At 36.1% G+C, this 20,273-nt stretch overlaps 1 protein-coding gene and 1 pseudogene across 6 annotated transcripts in view; both read right to left on the bottom strand.

Annotated features, from left to right (window-relative positions):
* Window positions 1-20,273, bottom strand: part of DMTF1 (cyclin D binding myb like transcription factor 1) — a gene marked incomplete at both ends in the record, with an annotated part of 39,815 nt that overhangs the window by 7,849 nt on the left and 11,693 nt on the right. For 4 of the 5 annotated variants that reach the window (XM_080701420.1, XM_080701422.1, XM_080701421.1 and 1 more), the window contains 8 exons: window positions 1,099-1,250; window positions 2,891-3,119; window positions 5,280-5,389; window positions 6,425-6,457; window positions 7,721-7,878; window positions 12,290-12,366; window positions 13,660-13,774; window positions 18,568-18,662. In XM_080701420.1, the coding sequence (XP_080557546.1) occupies window positions 1,099-1,250; window positions 2,891-3,119; window positions 5,280-5,389; window positions 6,425-6,457; window positions 7,721-7,878; window positions 12,290-12,366; window positions 13,660-13,774; window positions 18,568-18,662 (969 nt within the window). Of the gene's footprint in view, window positions 1-1,098; window positions 1,251-2,890; window positions 3,120-5,279; window positions 5,390-6,424; window positions 6,458-7,720; window positions 7,879-12,289; window positions 12,367-13,659; window positions 13,775-18,567; window positions 18,681-20,273 lie in introns of all 5 variants that reach the window. The other variant, XM_080701419.1, reaches the window with a different exon arrangement.
* Window positions 15,857-17,426, bottom strand: LOC308267235 (WD repeat, SAM and U-box domain-containing protein 1-like; annotated as a pseudogene). The gene is made up of 2 exons: window positions 17,081-17,426; window positions 15,857-16,850 (listed from the first exon to the last, which is right to left on the bottom strand). The product of its transcript is annotated as a WD repeat, SAM and U-box domain-containing protein 1-like (transcript).

The raw sequence follows: 20,273 nt of genomic DNA, 5'->3' as shown, positions 1-20,273 counted from the left end.
TTGGAAACATTATCACAACAAATTTTTAAAAATTCTTTTTTTCTTTGGAGATAGGGATCTTATTAAGTTGCTCAGGCTGGCCTTGGATTCCTAGGCTTAAGTAATCCTCTAGCCCCAAGTATCTGGGACTATAGGCACATGCCACTGTACCTGTGCAAATTTAGAAAATTAAGGTGATATTGTTGTTCTTGCCATAGAAGAATTATAATGCAAAAACAAAGAGAGCAGCCTTAAGAACATGGGAACAAAACATTTTCTATGTCCTAGGGCTTCCTGACAAAATTCTTTTTAGGAAGAATCTTGGCAATACTAATAAGCAGGTGACAGTATACATTTCCCTCCAGTGACTCGAGGGTACTTGATTGCCTGTCTATTCATAATTCAAGAGGTAGGAAATAATCTTTTCTAAAGAGTAATATGCAACCACTTTGAGGCCTTACACAAGTAGGCCTACTTTAGACTTTGTTCTTTTATTCATGATAAGCCACACTACCCACCATAACTGGGTGTTTTTTTTAATCACATTTTTATCAAATCAAAGTTCCTCGGCATTTAATTTTCCTTTGGAAAAAAAAAAAGTTGGAGTTGTACACAAAAGGAAGTGAATTTGAAAAATTAAACAGTACAATTTAGTATAGTGCCTAAATGCAAAACAGGCAATGAAAAGTCCACGGTCTCGCTTTACGCAAACCCAATTTATCATCTCTAGATTTACATAATAAAATTCGAAATTTACAGAGCTTTGATTTCACAAAATAAATCACCAAGGATTTTTTCTAAATAAACCTGCTTATTTGAAGTTACATAATTCATTTAAGTTGATTTAAATTTAATTTTTGAGAAACAATTTTTGTAAATCTTATTTTTTCTTTATGGCTTATGTGAAAGAATGTTTATTTTCATCTTACAGGCTATAGGAGTTAAAATTCACATTAACTCTTCTCTTGGGAAGAAAAGGCAATTACTCAAAGAAATAGGGCAAAAGTTTAAGTGAAAATCTGCTATGACATTTCTTAACTGGAGGCAAAATAAGTCTACAATTCCTAAGGAGCAAATATGGTGAGAGGGGAAGGACTTCAAAAGCAAGTAATACGTTACCAGGGAATGAAACATCCTTATGGTTTGCAATCTGCCTTTTGATGGTCCACCATTTACTTCGAAGCCATTGCGGTGAACGGACACTGCTCCATCCCTCAGCTAACAGATCCCAGTTTATGTCATTTTCATCAGCTACATCAAGCTCTGCTATTCTACAGATTACAAAAATGCATGTGTTAGATGTTAATTTTCCATAAAAACCCTTCTCTGACCACAGGTGATGATGGCACTGGCAATAAAGGGAATTGCAGGTTATGCCAGTGAGATGCTAACGTTAATGCACCAGTGAGATGCTAACGTTAATGCACGGGGAAAGCATTATAGGAGTGCAGCTCTGCTTCCGCTTAGAAATACCATCAGCCACAGACTTTGGTTAAAGTATACATAACCAGTGAGCTAAACGATAAAGTTAAATCCAAATGAAGCATTAAAGGAAAGGGAGCAAACTAAAGTTCAGACTAGGCAAAGAAGAGGTTTTGCAGTATGATGTTCGGCAGTATTGAGCATGACTTTAAGTCAGTTATTTACTGGATCTGAGCTTTTTAATTTGTAAATCAAAAATGTTTAAAAATCATTTACCAAAAAGACTAGTGGAATAAAAAATGATATTAAAAACAAAATGATAGCCGGGCGTGGTGGCGCATGCTTGTAATCCCCGCGATTGGGAGGCTGAGACAGGAGGATCGCACGGGTTCGAAGCCAGCCTCAGCTGCTCAGTGAGGCTCTCAGCAACTTAGTGAGACCCTGTTTCCAAATAAAATATAAAAACGATCTGGGAGTATAGCCCAGAGGTAGAAAGCCTCTGGGTTCCACCACCAGTGCCACCAAAAGCAACAACAAACAAACAAACAAACAAACAAAAAACAACAAAATGATAGCCAGGCATGATGGTGCATGCTTGTAATCCTGCGCTTGGGAGGCTGAGACAGAAGGATTACACAGGCTCAAAGTCAGCCTCAACTACTTAGTGAGGCTCTCAGCAACTTAGTGAAACCCTGTTTCCAAATAAAATATAAAGTAAGTCTGGGAGGATAGCCTGGAGGTAGAAAGCCCTGGGTTCCACCCTCAGTACTACCAAAAAAAAAAAAAAAAAAAAAAAAGGTAAAAAGGCAAAAAACAATAAATTACAACCGCACAGCACAACTAAATTTGAGGTTCTAAAAGTCTATTCACTTAATATCGTTAACTATTGTGATGATTATGATTTTCAGCAGGTAATAACCATAAAAAAAAAAAAAGACTTATTGCAGTGTCTTAAATATTTCCTTACTGGCATTTTTGTCACTGAGTCTTAATGGTTAAACCAAATAATTAAAAAAACAAGCCTGAGATTATCTTAAAGCTATTTTTAGATTTGCGAAGTTGAAGGTGTGGCCCTCTTCTTGGCAATGTTAGAGCAGTAGCCAAGGATTGAAGGGCATGGAGACTGAATAGCCCTCTTAACCTGATCATGTTCCCCTTAGGCTAGGACTGAGGCACATTGGTAGGACAGCTGAAAAGCTGTACTGCTGCTGCCTGTGCCGTACCTGTTCTGTGGATATACAGAGGACTTCAGTCTCCATGCCTTCAATCTGGTACTTTGCCCGGGGAACTAAATCACTAAAAAGGAACAAACACAAAACAACAATAACAAAAAAATAAAAAAAAAGCTCAATATGCAACACTTAGGATCTTAAACAGTGGTTTTCTATGGAAAGGATACTTTTGAGATATTGGGTATCTAGGAAAATCAAGTCAATCAAGATAGCCACAGTAACTAGTTTTTTGTCACTGAAAGATTTAGGACACAAACCTGAGGATGAGATTGATTTCATCTTCTTTGGTCCACTCAGTACCCCCACTTTGCTTCCAGTTTAGGTAGTTGAGCCACTTAGAACGGCATTGCTTTTCTGAGCGGGTACCCACTCGTTCAGCCACAGCTGCCCAAGACACACCCTGGGTGACTATGTCACCTGGCTCAGTGCTGGTCAATTCATGAACCACCTCCGCAAGTCTCTTTTCTTCTTCTTCTGTCCATTTCCCTGAAAGAAGGAAATCATCCAGACTACCACTGCTACCTTTTTCTTTTACAAGTCTGATTTACTCTTCTATTTCCAAGTACTGATGGGAAGTATGAAACAGTTGGGCCATTCAGAGTTGATTTCTGAATGGCCCCGTGGTAAGAAATCATATATTCCTACTAAAAGTTGCATTTTAATACTTCAGTAAAGGTGTCAGTAGAAAAGAAAACAGAATCTTCATGGGAAGCACTGACATTTTGGAAAGCACTGACTTTTTAAGAAAGAAAAACAGCCCCAAACACAACTACAAATAATTATGCACTCTCAAGTTATACAAAAAACTTAATAAAAAACCCCAGCAAGAGCTGGTCCATAGTGGCGCACGCTTGTAATCCCAGTGCTTGGGAGGCTGAGACAGGAGGATCACACAAGTTTGTAGCCAGCCTCAGCTACTTAGTGAGGCTCTCAGCAACTTAGTGATGTTTCCAAATAAAATATAAAAATAGGTCTTGGGGTATAGCCGGAGGTAGAAAAGCCCCTGGGTTCCACCCCCAGTACCACAAAACAAAACAACCCCAACAAGATAGGAAGAACTTTACTGATGGTTTGATGGAAACAAACTAATGCTTTCTCCTAACCACCACTAAAAGTTCCCTGCTCTGCAAAAATGGAGAAAGTTCAAGAGCCCATTATTCATGGAATCACAGGAATGAATAATGAGACCAAGTAGAATAGTATCTATGTTCTCTTCATGAATTTTAGTAAAAACTAGGTTTATCCTATCTTCTTTCCCCACTACCCCAACTCCAAGCTACTACAATAAAGTATGAGTAATGTCTAAACATGAGTATTCATATCCATTTTTATTCCATTTGCTCTATCCATAAACCCATTAATAAATAATATCAAATATTTCCCTTGCTCTTTTTGTAGCATTTGAGTAGAAAAGGAGGGAAGCCCTTTTAAAAAACCTTCTATTTTTAATTTACTTCCTAGTAACTAAGAATTAGAAAAACTTCACACAGGAGAAACTCATCAGAAGCTACGTCAACATGAAATGGAAGCTGGCAGATCAATCTCAGGAGGGCAATCAGAGAGTGGTACAGTGTCCTTTCCACATTATGTTAACAAGGAGTTTTGTACTCACAGTATCTTACACAAACCTCTCGGGTCTTATCCTAAACCGAAAACTTCCATCCCTACTTCATTAAGCCGGCCACACCAAAGAATGACAGTTGGTGAGATTTATGTTCTCATTGGCTTGCTAGCAATAATGATTGTGGAATAGGTAAGGAGGAAATGTTCTTGATTTCATTATAGTAGGGCAAGAATTAAAAAAAAAAATCCCAGAAGCTAAAGTTTATAACTTGAGAACTATTTTTTAATTAAAAGACTGAACATAGATTGTGGCTCCTTCAGAGAACATTAGGCTAAAGAGGAATTATGGCAGCATCTAATCTATTTTGCAAAAGGAAATGAGGCTCAAAAGGTTAACTGATAGTTACTAGCAGAGCCTAAATACTTTTTGTTCATAAAGATTAAGTTTTTAATACTATTATCGGTACATTTATATATATATCTTGAGAGACATTTAAAATATGGCCTGAAGTCTGAAATATCAGTGATTACATTTTTAGTAAAAAGTAAACTTCAAATTTGAGATAAGCAAGATATATATGAACTTTTGGAATAGTGCTATTTACTAATTTAGGACTTGGCTGCAACTAAATTTTTTTTCATAAACATGAGTTGATAAACTATTATTAATGTTAAATGGCTTAAACTAATTTCAGTTAAGTTCAGTTAAATGGACTTAAACTAAAATTACTTCCTGAATATATGCCTTAAAAATAAATATTTTCCCACTGGGACACTGTGAAATGTTACAAAAATGAAAACATTCTAGGCCGTAACTAAAGGGATGCTGTGTCCTTATGAACAATGTCACCTTATATAAAGTACAAAACCAAAAATCAGGTGGATAAACCTATTAAGCTGGAAAAGAAGAAAAAAAAAACTTTCTAGAAAATGTTTGACATAAGTTGACTAAGGTGAAGGACATAATTTTTTGAGCTAATGTCAGTGACCTAATTTCTTCCCCAGAACAGTAGGCAGTCCCTGAAGGGGCAAGAGGCTCAAATGGCGACAAGAAAACCCAGCAGTAAGTAGCACTCACAGTACCTGTGTTGCAAGTATCCTTCATCAGTCGGCACCGATCTTTGACGGAAGATGCACTTCTTCCTAGGGCCGCCCCTATTGTTGCCCAGTCATTGCCATGCTTTATCCGGAGCCTAAAACAAGAGTCTGCCAATCAGCATTTGGTTCAACTGTTTTCTCCCTTTTAATTTCATCATTTATTCTTCATTCTTCTTCTTCCCATTTGACTGGTTTGGAAGTTGTGGGCAGCAATACTTTGAGAGCCAAAGTTTGAAAGTGTGGCCTTTTATTGGGGTCCACAGTTGTCTGTGGGTGAAAAAAAACAGGCAGCAATTGCCCTTTTCCTGGGTCAGAGAAGAAATAAGTAACTTGGATATGTGTTCAAAAAAAGACCAAATTTCCCCTCAGGTTACTGACATCTCAGGCAAGCCCCAGATTTTTCCCTTTATAGTATATACCTAACAAATTCTCCTGAAGATATCTGAAAAAGTTGCACAGATCCTTATCATCGAAAACAGGATCACTTTTCATGATGCATACAGTCCATTAGACCATACTTTATGGCCTTAATTCAGTAATGGAACAAAATTATGCAGAAGTAAATTTAATAGACTTTACAAGACAGTCAGCTGTAGTAGTAATAGAAACACTTGTCAAAGTCACCATTTCATTTTGGGTACTAGAGATGGAACCCAGGGGCATTCTACCTCTGAGCTACAAACCCAGCCCATTGAAACTAGGTTCTGCTAAGGCTGGCCTCAAACCTATGATCCTCCTATTTCAGCCTCCCAAGTATTGGGATTTCAGGCATGTACTACCATACCTGGCTCATGTCACAATTTTAAACTAAACTGGAGCACAAAATCCTGATTCTCATCTTGGTTTCTTAATCCCCCAAGTTTAGCCTCTAGGCCATGAAAAATGGCCATTTACTCTCTTCTGGAAACTCTATGCATGCTCTGAGAGAGTATTTGGTGACTGTCAAATCTGTATATTATGGACATAGCTATTTTATTCAGGTCTAGATCTGATTAAGCTCTTTTTATGGTCAATCATGCTCAATAGCATGATTAAATTATACCAGTCTGCCAAAAATCTCAAATTTTTAAGTTAAATTTTTTAAAAACACAAAACAAACACCAATTACAGAAACAAAAGTTAAAACTTACTCCTTGAGCTTCTCAATTTCTTCAGGTGTATATCTAGAAATACAGAGAAACGTTAAAAAGATTAAAATAAGGAAGGCTAAAAACCTTTATAATAAAAACCAGAATCTCATTTAGGGGCCTGTTAGGTCAGCTTATGGATATTTTAAAATAACTAATTTTAAAAGGAATCAATAAAAGTTAAATGATTTTATGATCTTAAAAAACAACAGTCATTTTAGTTACAGTAAATGTAATAAGCACTGTTCACTTTTCTCTAGGAAAACAACATTTAAAACAAATTTTTGCTTCTATGCTACCTAACTACCTTTAGCTCAAAGTTAGGCTTACACCCTCTGAAATCATAACCATTCTGAAAGACTTGTGGAAAGTGTTAACTATAGCTAAATAGAAAATCTATGGAAAATTCTCTCAATGGAAAAATTTACAATTGTTTCTTCTAGCCAGGCATGAATGTCTGACACACTATTGCTCTTTATTTCAATACAGCCAATAAATGTTCTTCTATAAAATGTCCATTTATTTAAAAATTAGGAAAAGCTTCTCACTTTTTAGGCCTTGTACTAGTTGGAAGTTTTAAGTTTAGTAAGTAATTTCTCCTCCACTTTAAAAAGATTGTTCTTTTCCTACTATTATAAAACATAACTTAATTCCCTTCAGCTTTCAAATGTATTCTCATTAGCAGGCAATTGAAGAGCTAGAGGAAAAGCAGCACTAGCAGATTGGTAGTTATCTAGAAAGCCATCTGACTGCCACCTAAAATTCCCAAAGAGAAATGAAAAATGTCTATATCACCACATAATCATTGAATGAAAGAATATTAATGATACCTTCCCTAAATGCTACTCCAAAAAGAAATCTATGCATTGTTTCTAGAAATGTAGTTATTTTGTTCTCTGGTTTTATTAAAAAAAAAAAAAAAGCCACAAACCTACTAATGCTACACTTAAAAAAATTACAAAAAATGTTAATCAATGAATTCACAAGTTCTTTTTAATACTGCCTAGCCACTATTACTATGTTACTTTACTACAAAACAGACTTTGGCATATTAAGTATGCAAAGTGTTCTGTTTAACTTATGTAAGGGGATTCAGATTCTAATTTCTAAAAGTGGCCTTATTATGATGAAGTTTTGCCATATTCTCAATGTAGACCTGGAAGATAAAGACACTAAAAGTAATCATAGTGATCTCTATTTTAGGCACTGATCATAACTATTGGAAAAAAAAAAACACAAAAATTTCTTAAATATCTCCCTGAATTACATGAAAACATGCAGCATTACAAGTTTTCATACTTTCCCACATGGTTTCTGTCATCATACATGCGAAGCACTCTTCTATAAACTGCAAACAAAGGCCGGTTCAGACCCCATGCTATAGTCCTGTAGAAATCTTTTCTTTCGTCTTTTGACATCTCAAAGATGATTTCTGTAGCATCTTTTATTCCGCGTGCCTAAATGGGTTACATTTCTTTGATTTAGGGATTTCTGATAAAATGCATATAAACATACTATGTTTTTAAAACTTGTTTTAATGTTAAAGGTCATCAATGGCATTTAGATAAAGAATATATTGCTAATTCATTAGTAAGTCATATATAAACTTTAAAATGTTGTAATAAAATGATATTTAAATGCTCAAAAAGTAAACTGTATTAAATTGAATAAAATCAATTTGTTAATTCCTTTTAAAATTATACTTAAAAATTAAAAGCATGTCTGAAGAAAATAGAAGAAAAATATAAGAGAAAAGTGAACTTGGAATTAAATAAAACACAGAAAGGATATATGAATCTAGAAACTAGTTCTCTAAAAAGATACAGCCCCCCCCACCCCCGGTACTGAAGATTAAAACCCAGGTGCATTCTACCTCTGAGCTATACCCCCAGACCTATTTCATTTTATTTTGAAACAGGGCCTCTCTAGATTATAAGAGTCTCACTACTTGCTGAGGCTGTCCTCAAATCCATGATCCTCCTGTCTTAGCTTCCTAAGTACTGGGATTACAAATGTGTGCCACCATAACTGGCTAGGATTAAAATTTAAAATGATAAATTTCTGGCAGAAAAAAAGACAAATAATATTAGGAATGGAAAAACTGGGACTAAGTAAAAATCTGGCAGAGATTAGACAATAGAAGATTATGAACCACATCATAGCAACAAATCTGAATTTAGAGAAAAATGAATAAATTCTCAGAAAAAGTCAATTTACCAAAACTGACTCTAGAAAAGACAGAAAATCAAACAGGCAGTGACTAACATCATGATTTAATCAATTATCTGTAATTTCCTCAAGTGATGGCCCAGGTGATATTATTGATAAATACTACCAAATAGTCAAGAGACAAATAACTTTAATCTTAAACTATTCTACAGTAAAAACAAGTGAGGATACTTCCGTAGTCATTTTGTCAGACAAGCATATCCTCAGTTAAAAAACCGTGCAAGGCCAGTTTCAGAAAAGGCTTTTCAGGCCAAGCTCTTTCATTAACATAAAATCACAAATCCTAATACTTTAGCACAATAAAGCCATTAACAGTATAAAAAAATTATACATCAGTGCAAAATGTGAGCTTATCACAGGAATATGTTCATCTCAATTTCAGGGAAACAGTAATTAATCACACTAGTAACTAATTGCTTAAAGCATTCATAAAATTCAATGTGCATATATAATAAAAGCAATTTAGGATTTGCTGCTAATCTGATACAAAAAATAAAATATATTCACTTGTAGATAATATATGTAACTATTAATAATCTGTGAACAATATTTCATATAAAAATCCTTTTAGCAAAGTTACTAGATATAAAAAGTTATTTGTATTATACTAAGCTTAGTTATACTATGCTCTTCAACAGTAAGACAAAATACTGTAAAGATGTTACTTTCACCCAAACCGATGTCTAGACTCAATACCAATAAAAATATCATCAGTTTTTTGCTTTTTGCAAGCTGATACTAAATTTATAACAACAACAACAAAAAGCTAAGACACTCATAAAGAGACTAGCCCCATCAGATATTTAGACTTTTGAAGACAGTGTTGTACTGGTGCAGGTAATAACAAAGAGAACTTAGAAATCAATGAGGAAATAAAAAAAAAAAGAAATTTATGGAAGCTTGAATTGGGGTAGAACAGACTCCTGTAGACTGGGAAAAAGACTGATGCTCCAGAAAGAAGGCTGGGATTAACTATAGTCTCGTTCACATTTAAAGGAAAAAAATCAGCATGAAAAGAAAAATTATAAAACTTTTACAGGATTGCATATAGAAGTATTTTCATGCCTTTACGATAGGGAAAGATTTCTTAAACGAGCACGCAACACTTTAAAGTAAAAAGATGATAAAATGTGATATAGAAATTAAGAATCTGGTCACTGAATGACACCTAAAATAAGGAAAAAAGACAGGCCAGTAAATCAAGACAAGATATCTGTAACATAAATGACTAATAAGCTGTATCTAGTATACATTAACATCTGAGAGAAAAAGAAACAAACTGTTCTACAGAAAAGCTAGTAAAAGACAGGAATTTCAAAGAAACAAGCTAGGTATGGCGGCACACGCTTGTAATCCCAGTATTTTGGGAAGCTGAGACAGGTGGATTGCAGGTTTGAGGACAAATTCAACATTATTGCAAGACTCAGCAACCTACAGAGATCCTGTTTCAAACTAAAAAATAAAATAGGGCTGGGGGTGTGACTCAGAGGTAGAACTCCCTTGGATTCAATCCCCAGGGACACAAAGACACACAAATGGCCAACAGACGTATAAATATATTACTGGAGAAATGTGAAAACTGAAGAGTAGCCACAGATCCCTAACTTCAGAACGGTTAGCTTGCAGTACACTGTAAAATGAAAAGCAGCTAAACAAATCAACAGGGGATAAATGTGAATGTTAACACTGAACAAAGCAGCAACTTACAAAACACCTTGAAAATAAATTTGGGTATTTAAATTACATAAATTCATAAAACAGGCAAATGATATATGTATACATCCTAGACACTAGACACTCTTGAATGTATGAAGCATCATGGTAAAAAAGTTTCTAAATTTTGCAAATGATTAAACCTCTGAGGTTTGAAAATGGCTCTACATTATTTTTAGACTAATACCACATAAATTAAAAAATCAAAATCAATCTTGGCGTGGTAATCCCAGCATCTGGGAGGCTGAGACAGGAGGACTGCAGGTCACGGACAGCTTCAGCTACTACTTAGTGAGACCCTTTGTAACTCAGGGAGACCTTGTTTCAAAAATAAAGAATAAAAAATAGGGCCGGGGGTAGAATGCCTCTGAGTTCAATCTTTAGTACCGCAAAAAACAAAATAAAATAAAATAAATAAATAAAAAATAAAAAACAAATTATCTTTCTCTAAGATCAGGACATCTTTTGGACATTTTCTAGTTCTGTTAATCTATCATCATTGTCCCAATCACCCAAAATATAAACTCTTTAAGTTACTCCAATGCTTTTCTTTTTTCCGCAACATCCAGTCACTATGCTTCCACCAGACTACTTGGTTATCTGTCTTTCCCCCACCAATTCTAATTCTACCACTGTAGTTCTTGCCACTCTCACCTAGTCCACAGAAATGGTCTAGAGTCTGATACCTAGTCACACTTCTATTAATTATTCTATTAATTACTATTACTGCTATTACTGATTAATTTCTATTAATCACACTTCTACTAATTACTAATTACTGAACCCCTACCTCTTAGAAAGCAAACAATATGTTAGGAAAATTCCTGTCTTTAGTGTTTTAAAAATATGGTGTTCAAAGAACACTTCATGAGGAGAACTACAGTGGTAAGAAGCCTGAATATGAAAATTAACTACATTTAAAAACTTTTAAGGGAAAGGGCTGGTATAATATCATGAGTTCAAAGATATATACCTTAGTCATTATACAATATACATTAAGTTCTAATTTACAGGCTGCTTAAAAAGCTGAGAGTCTAATTAAGGGGGTTGGGGATATAGCTCGGTAGTAGAGCACTTGACTAGCATGTGCCAAACCCTGGGTTCAACCACTAACCTCCAAAAAAAAGATAGTCTATTAAAATGTTATCATTTTAATCTAGGGCTGGGGCTGTAGTTTGGAGGTACAATGCCCTTGGGTTCTATCCTCAGTACTGCAAAAAAAAAAAAAAAGTTATAATTTTATCTAAGCCAAATGTGGTGGCACACCTGTAATCCTATAACTTGGGAGGCTAAGACAGGAAGATCACAAGTTTGAAGCCAGACTCTGCAAAATATTAAGACTGTTTAAAAATGAAAGAAAGAAACAAAAGGAAGAAAGAAAGAGTTGGGGCTGTAGCTTGAGGGCAGTATGCCCCTATGTTCAATCCCCAGTACCAAAAAAAAAAAAAAAAAAAAAAAAAAAAAGTTTTGTCTAAACTTCAGGTGCTAACTGTAGCAATAAAGCTACTTTTCTTTCTTTTTTGGGGGGGTGGTGGTCTGGGGATGGAACCCAGAGGTATTCGACCTCTGAGCTACACCCCCTGCCCAATTTTTTATTCTTTATTCTGAAACAGGGTCTCACTGAGTTGTGGAGGGCCTCACTTATTAGCCGAGGCTGCCTGTGAACCATAATCCTCCAGTCTCAGCCCCCACAAATGTTGGGATTACAAGCGTGAGCCACCACGCCTGGCTCCCAATAAAGCTACTTTAAATTCAGAATTCAAAACTTGCTTTAAAATATTATACTATATTTATACACCTTAGAATTAAGCTATTAACCGATTAGGCAATCATCTGTTACAACAATTAGGGAAAAAATATTCCTTGAATGTTTTTGCAGATGTCAGTAAACAAATTAGTAAAATATAAAAATATGTCATAGGGTACCTTCAGATAGCGTTCAATATTATTCATCAAAATATCAATTTCTTCCTTGGACCACATCCCCTGCTTCCATTTATGTCCTTTAAAAGAATAAAATACCAAAGAGATTCTTTGTGATTAAATTATTCATGGGAATAAAATATAGTCAATTTAATTTCTCATTTATCTTAAATATATGATCCCTCAGGTAAAGTTGTTACTGTAACCTCTGGTTTTTAAGAATATAGTTGACCCTATTGAACAAATATAATGGCAATTACAAAACATTTTAAAATAATACTCCTCATATCCTTTTAGAAGTAACCCCCCACACACACACACACAATGCCAAGACATAGATGCTTGTAATGACAGTAATCCCAGTATTTGGAAGGCCGAGACAGGAGAATTGCTGGTGTGCAGCCAACCTCAGCTACTTAGTGTGGCCCTCCACAACTTAATGAGACCATTTCAAAAATAAAAGATAGGGCTGGGGTGTTGAAGCCGGGGGTTGAGTTCCCAGTATTGCAAAAAGAAAAGAAAAAAAAAGAAGAAAAACGTTTTATAGGCAAAAGAACACAAAGGAAAGATTCTAGAGCAAGGTAAATATTACACATTGGACACCAAGTAAACAATGCATTCTTAAAGTACTTACTGACGAATGTGTGAAAACAAAACAAATAAATTAACTTGTTTCTGCTTCCTTTCCTTACTTCAGACTGGCATATATAATACCCTCTTTTTTTTTTTTGGTAGCAGCTTCCATAGGTACACTTATTAAGCATAAGAGCACCATAAACACTGTTAGGATTACAAGCTGCTTTTCAAACTAAAGTTTGTAGTCCTTTGAAAAAACTGGACTTCCTATTTACTCTCATTAGCAATAATTTTGTATTACTGTATTATCTTTTAAATGCCAACACTATGCATTTTTAACAATATAAAACCTACTTTGAGCCAGGCATGCTGGCACACACTTGTAAACCCAGTTCTTGAGAGACTGAGATAGGAGGACCCCAATTTCAAGGCCAGCCTCAGCTACTTAGTGAGATCCCCCCTTTCAAAATAAAGAATAAAAAATAGGGCTGGGGTGTAGTTAGGAGGTAGAATATCTGTGAGCTCAATTCCCAGGAGGGAAAAAAAAAAAAAAACCAAAAAAAAAAAAAACCCAAAACAAAAAACCTACTTTGTATGAGAAAGAGAAAAATAATGGCTAATTATTGAAAAAGAAATGATTTTATGAAACCACTCAAAACAGTCATTCAGGACAATAATTAGAGAAAACTCATACCCTAGATACTCAATCATAATTAAAGTCCAACTTAGAATCCTGAGGTCTATAAGCTCTGTCTCCATTTTGTCCACTGGGCACTAAAACTGATAGTATATCTTACCTTTGTTTGTTAGAGAATCCTTATCTTCTTTAGTTGTAAACCATGCTTGGCTAACTGCTGAAACTTCTTCATTACCCAATGGAGATATTTCATCTAATTGCTCATTCTGTAAAATCTTAAAATCATAAAAAGTCAAAAAGAAAAAAAAGTAGCTTAATTTAATATGCATTTCATTTTTGTAATGCTAGGCATTATACAATTCTAATAGAGTAATATGGAATTCACTTTTTAGATACAGTAATGGTGGAATTGCCAATTAGTGCAAGCACTTTGGAAACCAGTATGGAGAATCCTCAGAAGAATGGAAACAAATCTACCATTTAATCCAGCAATACCACTTCTGGGTATATACCCAAAAGAAAAGAAACCAAACTACCAAACTAATGCATGTGTATCTATGTTCATAGCTGCCCAATTCACTATAGCCAAACTACGGAACCAGCCAAGATGTCCATCAACAGATGAACGGATTATAAAACTGTGGGATATGTGCACAATGGAATTTTACTCAGCCATAAAGAAAAACACAATTACATCATTTTCAGGGAAATGGATGGAACTGGAGGACATTATGCTAAGTGAGAAAAGTCAGTCACAAAAAATAAATCAGATGCTTTCCCTAATATGTGAAAGCTAAGAAGAAATGGGTCATAGGAGGAACTCTAGATGAAAAAGAGGAGCAAACAAGACAACCTAAATGAGGGGATGGGAGGGGGGAAGAAGGAAATTCTCTAAAACACACAATGTACTTAAACATATTGAAGTCAACCACTAAGCCAAGCAAGGGAAGGAGGGATGGGGAGGGAGCAGGTTGGGAATTGGGTAGGGATTAAATTGGTGATGTGTACATGTATGTACACACAAGTTTTTTACCCCAATATGATGTATGAATATAATGCATCAATAAAAAAGATACAGTAAAAACACATTCAACCTACAGAAAGACATTTTTGTTGTTATTATGGCAGTATAAAAATGTATTACTGACATTACCTTTTAATTTTTAAATTATTTTTATTATTTTTTCTTGGTGACAGGGTCTTGCTAAGCTGCCAAGGCTGGCCTCATACATAGGCTTCTCCTGTCTCAACCTCCCAATAACTGGGATTACAGGTGTGTTCCACCACATCTGGCTGATATTGTTTTTTTCCCACCGGGGTCTGGGGATGGAACCTAGGGGCACTCAACCTCTGAGCTACACCCCTGCCCTATTTTTTATTCTTTATTTTGAAACCGGGTCTCACTGACTTGCCAGGGGCCTCACTAAATAGCTGAGGTGATCTGTGAACCGCGATCCTCAGGTCTCAGCCTCTCAAATGCTGGGATTATAAGCGTGTGCCACCAAGCCCAGCTGGCTGTATTGCTGCTTTTTAAATGAAGTCTTTGTTGAGTCATTTATAGGATTTCATTTCTACAATATTCAGAGGGCTTTTTATTTCATTTTTTACTTTTATTTTTGGTTCTGGGGATGGAACCCAGGGGCCTCTACCTCTGGACTACACGCCCCGACCTATTTTATATTTTATTTTGGAAACAGGGTCTAAGTTGGTGAGCGCCTCACTAGGTAGCTGAGGCTGGCTTCGAACCTGTACGATCCTCCTGTGCTCAGCCTCCCAAGTACTGGGATTACAAGCGTGCGCCAGCACACCCAGCTTCAGAGGGCTTTTTAATTTACAAACTAATATTCAGCCCACTCAAGGTCTCTTAAAATCACAATGTTCTGAGTATATTAGGACTTTCTATAGTTTCTGATTATTTTTTAAGCTAATCTCAGTACTGAAACGAGATATAGGATATTAATTACCAAACTGTCAAGTAGCTGTTTCTGGTTTATAGCAAAAAGACTGAAAGAAGCAGGCTATTTCTAAAGTTTTAAATTAGCATTAATTAGTTTTTGCTCACTTAAAATGGTAATAACCAAGAGGTTAAGCATTTATTTATAAAAATGTAAAGCAATTGTTTTTTCAATATTAGGGATTAAACCTAAGGCCTTGAACATGCTAGGCAAGTGCTCTGCCACTGAGCTATATCCTTCTGCTTTAATTTTTTTTTTTTTTTGAGACAGGTTCTCGCTAAACGCCAGGGATGGTTTGGAACCTACAATCCTCCTGCTTCAGCCTCTCAAGTAGCTGGGATTCCAGTGTGTAGCACTACACCTGGCTAACAACTTTATTTTTGTTGTATCTCTAGCCATCAATCAATTGCTATCTTCAGAAGGAAGGACAAGATTTGTCATAGGACTTGTACGTTTCTTTCTGTTGATCCAACTTTCCATCACTTTCTTTTCATATGAATAGCCATCTGATGCAATGACAGGATCCTTCACGAGTTCTCTAGTTACTGGATATATAAGTTAATTGGGAATTCCAGAAGAGATTTCACCTTGGTCCTGAGCTCTTCAATTTTCCTCATTACACAGCCCTAGAAATTCAGTTTTCAAATCATCAGCCAGATTTTTTTGGGTAAGATTCAACAGTTCTTTTCCATCAATATTATTCATCTTGAAAACACCAACGAAGTCTTTTAAACCTTGTGCACAAAGCCACACTGAGACCTCCTCCTCTGACCAATCTTCAGTCAATTACTTCAGTTGATCTTCTATGCTTCCTTGGCAATGTGTTTCCAGGTCAAAATGCCAGATGTTCACTGTTTTGTCCATTGAACCAGCAGTGATTAAGAGTTTTGAGTGCAAAGGCACAAGTTGTGACATACCTGGTATGATGAGTTAATGTGTGAAGTTCATTCAGAGTATTAGTATCATATATTATGAGAGACTTATCCACTGATCCTGAGACTAGCATCTGCCCATCATAGGAAAAAGCACATGCCAGAACAGGGACACAGTGTCCACTAGTGTACTCTTATGCTTGAACTCAAAGCCTAAGACGTGTAAAAGAGACAAACCAAATTTCGACTTGGCAATCCTGACCACATGGTGCCAATCAAAAAAACTAAAGCCCTTGTTCTCCATCAGAAACTGGCTGTGAAGAAAAACTGCAGCAGGTAATTCCAAGATCATGTGATTTTTCACTATGCAGACACCTCATTTTATCATCCTACAGTGTTAAATCTCCATATGAGGAGTCAATGACAAAGAGGTTTCCATTAGGAGAAAAGGCATAGGCCACAAAGGAGCCATCCTTAACACTACCACATCTATATAACTTGTATGGTTGTGCATTCCATAAAAGAGTTCCGAGTGTGATGGCACACATTTCTAATCCCTTCTAATTCGGGAGGCTGAGACTTGAGGATCACGGTTTGTGGACAACCTAAGCTATTTAGTGAGGCCCTCTGCAATTTAGTAAGACCATGCTTCAAAATAAAGAATAAAAACCAAATAGGGCAGGGGTATAGCTCAGAGGTCGAATGCCCCTGGGTTTCATCGCCAGACCCGCAAAAAACCAAACAAACAAAAAACAGCAGTTCCATCAGCTGCCCCAGGTGCCAAAAAGGTGAGGTCTGGGGAAAAAAGGCTACCGCCAGGCTGCTCCATCACTGCCAAAGTCTGCCCATTTTGAGTACTCCAGAAGACAGTGGTGCCATCTGTTGAGCATGACACCAGAATATGTCCCGAAGGAGAGAAACCACAGCAGTGGACTGCCTAAGTGGTACTTCAGTGGAGAGTGTGGCAGTTCAGTAAAGTCAGTTAGGGAGTAGAGACGAATTGTTTTGTCCAAGGAGCAAGTAGCCAAGAGGGACGAGGAGAATGTTTAGCAGTTTACATTGTCACCATGATCCACTAAGGTGTGAATTAGTTTCACCATATTCTTTATTTTAGGTAAAATATCACCTGTCTGTCATGCTACAGTCTGGTCCTGGGTTGGTCCTGGTGTGCAAACCCTTAGGGTTTGGTCGCCACTGCCAGGCAGGTCGGTGGGCATCAAGGTACAGCCCTCCTCCAGGGCCCAGGTGCCGGTGGGCACATGGTCGCGTGGGGTAGTATTTATAACATTTACTTTTTGCTACTATCTAAAACAAAAATACTTATAATTTATTTTAGCATACATTAAGAACAAACAATGCCACTATTCAATCTTATAATTGGGCTGTAAATCAATCACATTATATATATATATATATATATATATATATATATATATATAGTTATTTTTACTCTGCTGAAAACTGAATAGAAGTGAGATTATAGGCTTTAAATCCAGGATGGCTTTGACAAGACCTGTTTTGAAAGATGGGTATTCTACTGTTTCAGGTTGCTTGAAAAAAAAAAAAAAAAAAAAAAGGCTTATCAAAATCACCCACTGAAGTTTAAGAACAAATTAAAGAGTATCTCTAATCTGGCTGAAATCTATCTGATCCACATTTAGTACTCACTCTTCTGGAAATTCTGTCCTTTTGGAACTACTTTGAAACTCAGTACTGCAAAAGGTTCATAACACACACATCTGAAATGTCTTTGGTCACTGGGGTTACATATTGACTTGCAACCATTATACTCTTAAATGAAAGATCTTTGTAATGCCTTATAAAAGAAAAATGCTATGATGTCTCTACCTCAAAATCTTACTGAATATTAAGTGAAGAGATGAAGTAGAAGAATAAACTACTAGAAAATCTACAATCAGAGATAAATTTATAATACAGATTTAAGCTTCAGACTAAGAAAAGAATTGGATTATTTTTAATAGAAGTAACTTAAGGCTTATAAGAGAGACATCCATATAAGCCAGGTGCAGTGGTGCACACCTGTGGTCTCAGTACTTGGGAGGCTAACTCAAGAGGATAGTAGGTTTGAGGACAAACTCAACAACTTGGCAGGACACTCAGCAACTTAACAAGACCCTGTTTCAAAATAAAAAAGGCTAGGTATGTAGCTTAGACATAAAATACCCCTGAGTTTGATACCCAGTGCCAAAAATTAAAGTCCACATAAGAGATGTACTATACCTGAATTTGTGTCACAGTTCCCTCAGTAATCTCATCATCTGCCACCTCTGTGGTTGCAGTCATGGTCACCTCAAAGCTCTGATCATTTTCTGAAACTTCAAGAAAAAAAATAACTCATTGTTATTTTTAATATAATTGTTATATTAATTATATTAAATTATATTAAATATAATTTAATATAATTGTTCTAAAAATATCCACTGGAAAAAACGTGATCATTTAATTTCCTAACACATTCCTTGTCAATGTTACCACAGGTATATATTCATTTGCTTGATGTTTACTATATGTCTAAATTCATACTAGGTATTGTTCTTGGTGCTGGAGATAGAGCAGTGAGAAAAAAAATTAAAAATCCTGTTTTCATGCAGCTTACATTCTAGTGGGGACAGAAATAAAATGAACAAAATACTATATTGGATGCTATCTATAAGGGGCAAAGATGAAAAAATAAAGCAGGAAAGGGAAGAGTGTGTTTGAAATTTTAGATTAGAAGGCTAGCGAAAGTGACCAAGATTTGGAATAAGGAAAGGAAGCTAGCCATGCAAGTATCTTAAGGAAGAGTATTTCAAGCTCTGAGATGGGGCCTGGCTGGAGTGCTCAGGACTATAGCAAGAAGGCCACTATTGCTATCCCAGAATGAGCAAGAACAAGTAGGCAATTGTATGGGGGCCTTGTAATGTTGTGAAGGCTTTGGCTGTAACTCTGAGGTAGGAAACCAGTGGAAGATTTTGAATAAAGGAGTGATAACATCTGATTTTTTAACAGGATCATTCAAGGAAAACAGCCTGAAGGGCAGAAAGGCTGGAATGAGATAAGAGGCTCACGTAGTACTCCTGGTAAGAGAGGTCAGTGGCTAGGACTAGAGTGAAAATATAGTTTAAATTGTGGATGCATATATTTCAATGGTAAAGCCAATATGATTTGCAGATAAACTCGATGTAGGAGAAACTAAATAGTCAAAGACGACTTTTTCTTAACCTGGAAAGAAAAAAAGGAAGAATAGAACTATCATTAATAAAAACCAGCGGACTTAGCAACAAGAAAGCCTCTGGAGACCTTGGTAAGTTTTGGTAAGGGCAGAAAGCCAGAATGGATGAGTATGTTTAAAGAAAGCTGGAGAAGAAATGGAAGGAAGTATGGCAATTCATTCAAATATTCTGTCCTATAGGAAAAAAGAGAATTTGTATAGGAGCCAAAAATGTACTAAGGGACTTTTTAAATAAAAGAAAAATTATGTTTGTAATATTGATGGGAGTGCTCTGGTAAAAGAATGAAAAACTGAGAAGAATAGTGGAACAATATTCTTGAGTAGGCAAAAGGGATGGTTGGAATCTGGTAAACAGAAAGGCAGGCTTAGCTAGTATGCAGGCTTACCATATACATATAGGTATGTATGTGTATGGTAATGGGTATATACGGAAATTATCTTCTGGTTAACTCATTTTCTCAGTGAAGTAGAAATCAAGGTTGTCAGTTTATAGTTACAAGGGGTATGAGAAGTTGATGAAACAGTCATCTCAGAGTCGGAGAAAGAACACGAGAAGTATTGTGACTGGTAGTCAGCATTATGAGCCCACTTGAGGTTAACAATCAGGAATAAGACCAGTTAGCTTGCTTGTCCTGTTTTTCCCTTAATCCTTTTCAGTTAGTTGCACCGGTACAGACACAAATAGGCAAAGACAGATATGGATAGGGTTACAGTT

The sequence above is a fragment of the Muscardinus avellanarius genome (assembly GCF_963383645.1).
Source record: "Muscardinus avellanarius genome assembly, chromosome: 9".
Classification (NCBI taxonomy): domain Eukaryota; kingdom Metazoa; phylum Chordata; class Mammalia; order Rodentia; family Gliridae; genus Muscardinus; species Muscardinus avellanarius.
This window is presented reverse-complemented; position numbering and strand designations above follow the sequence as displayed.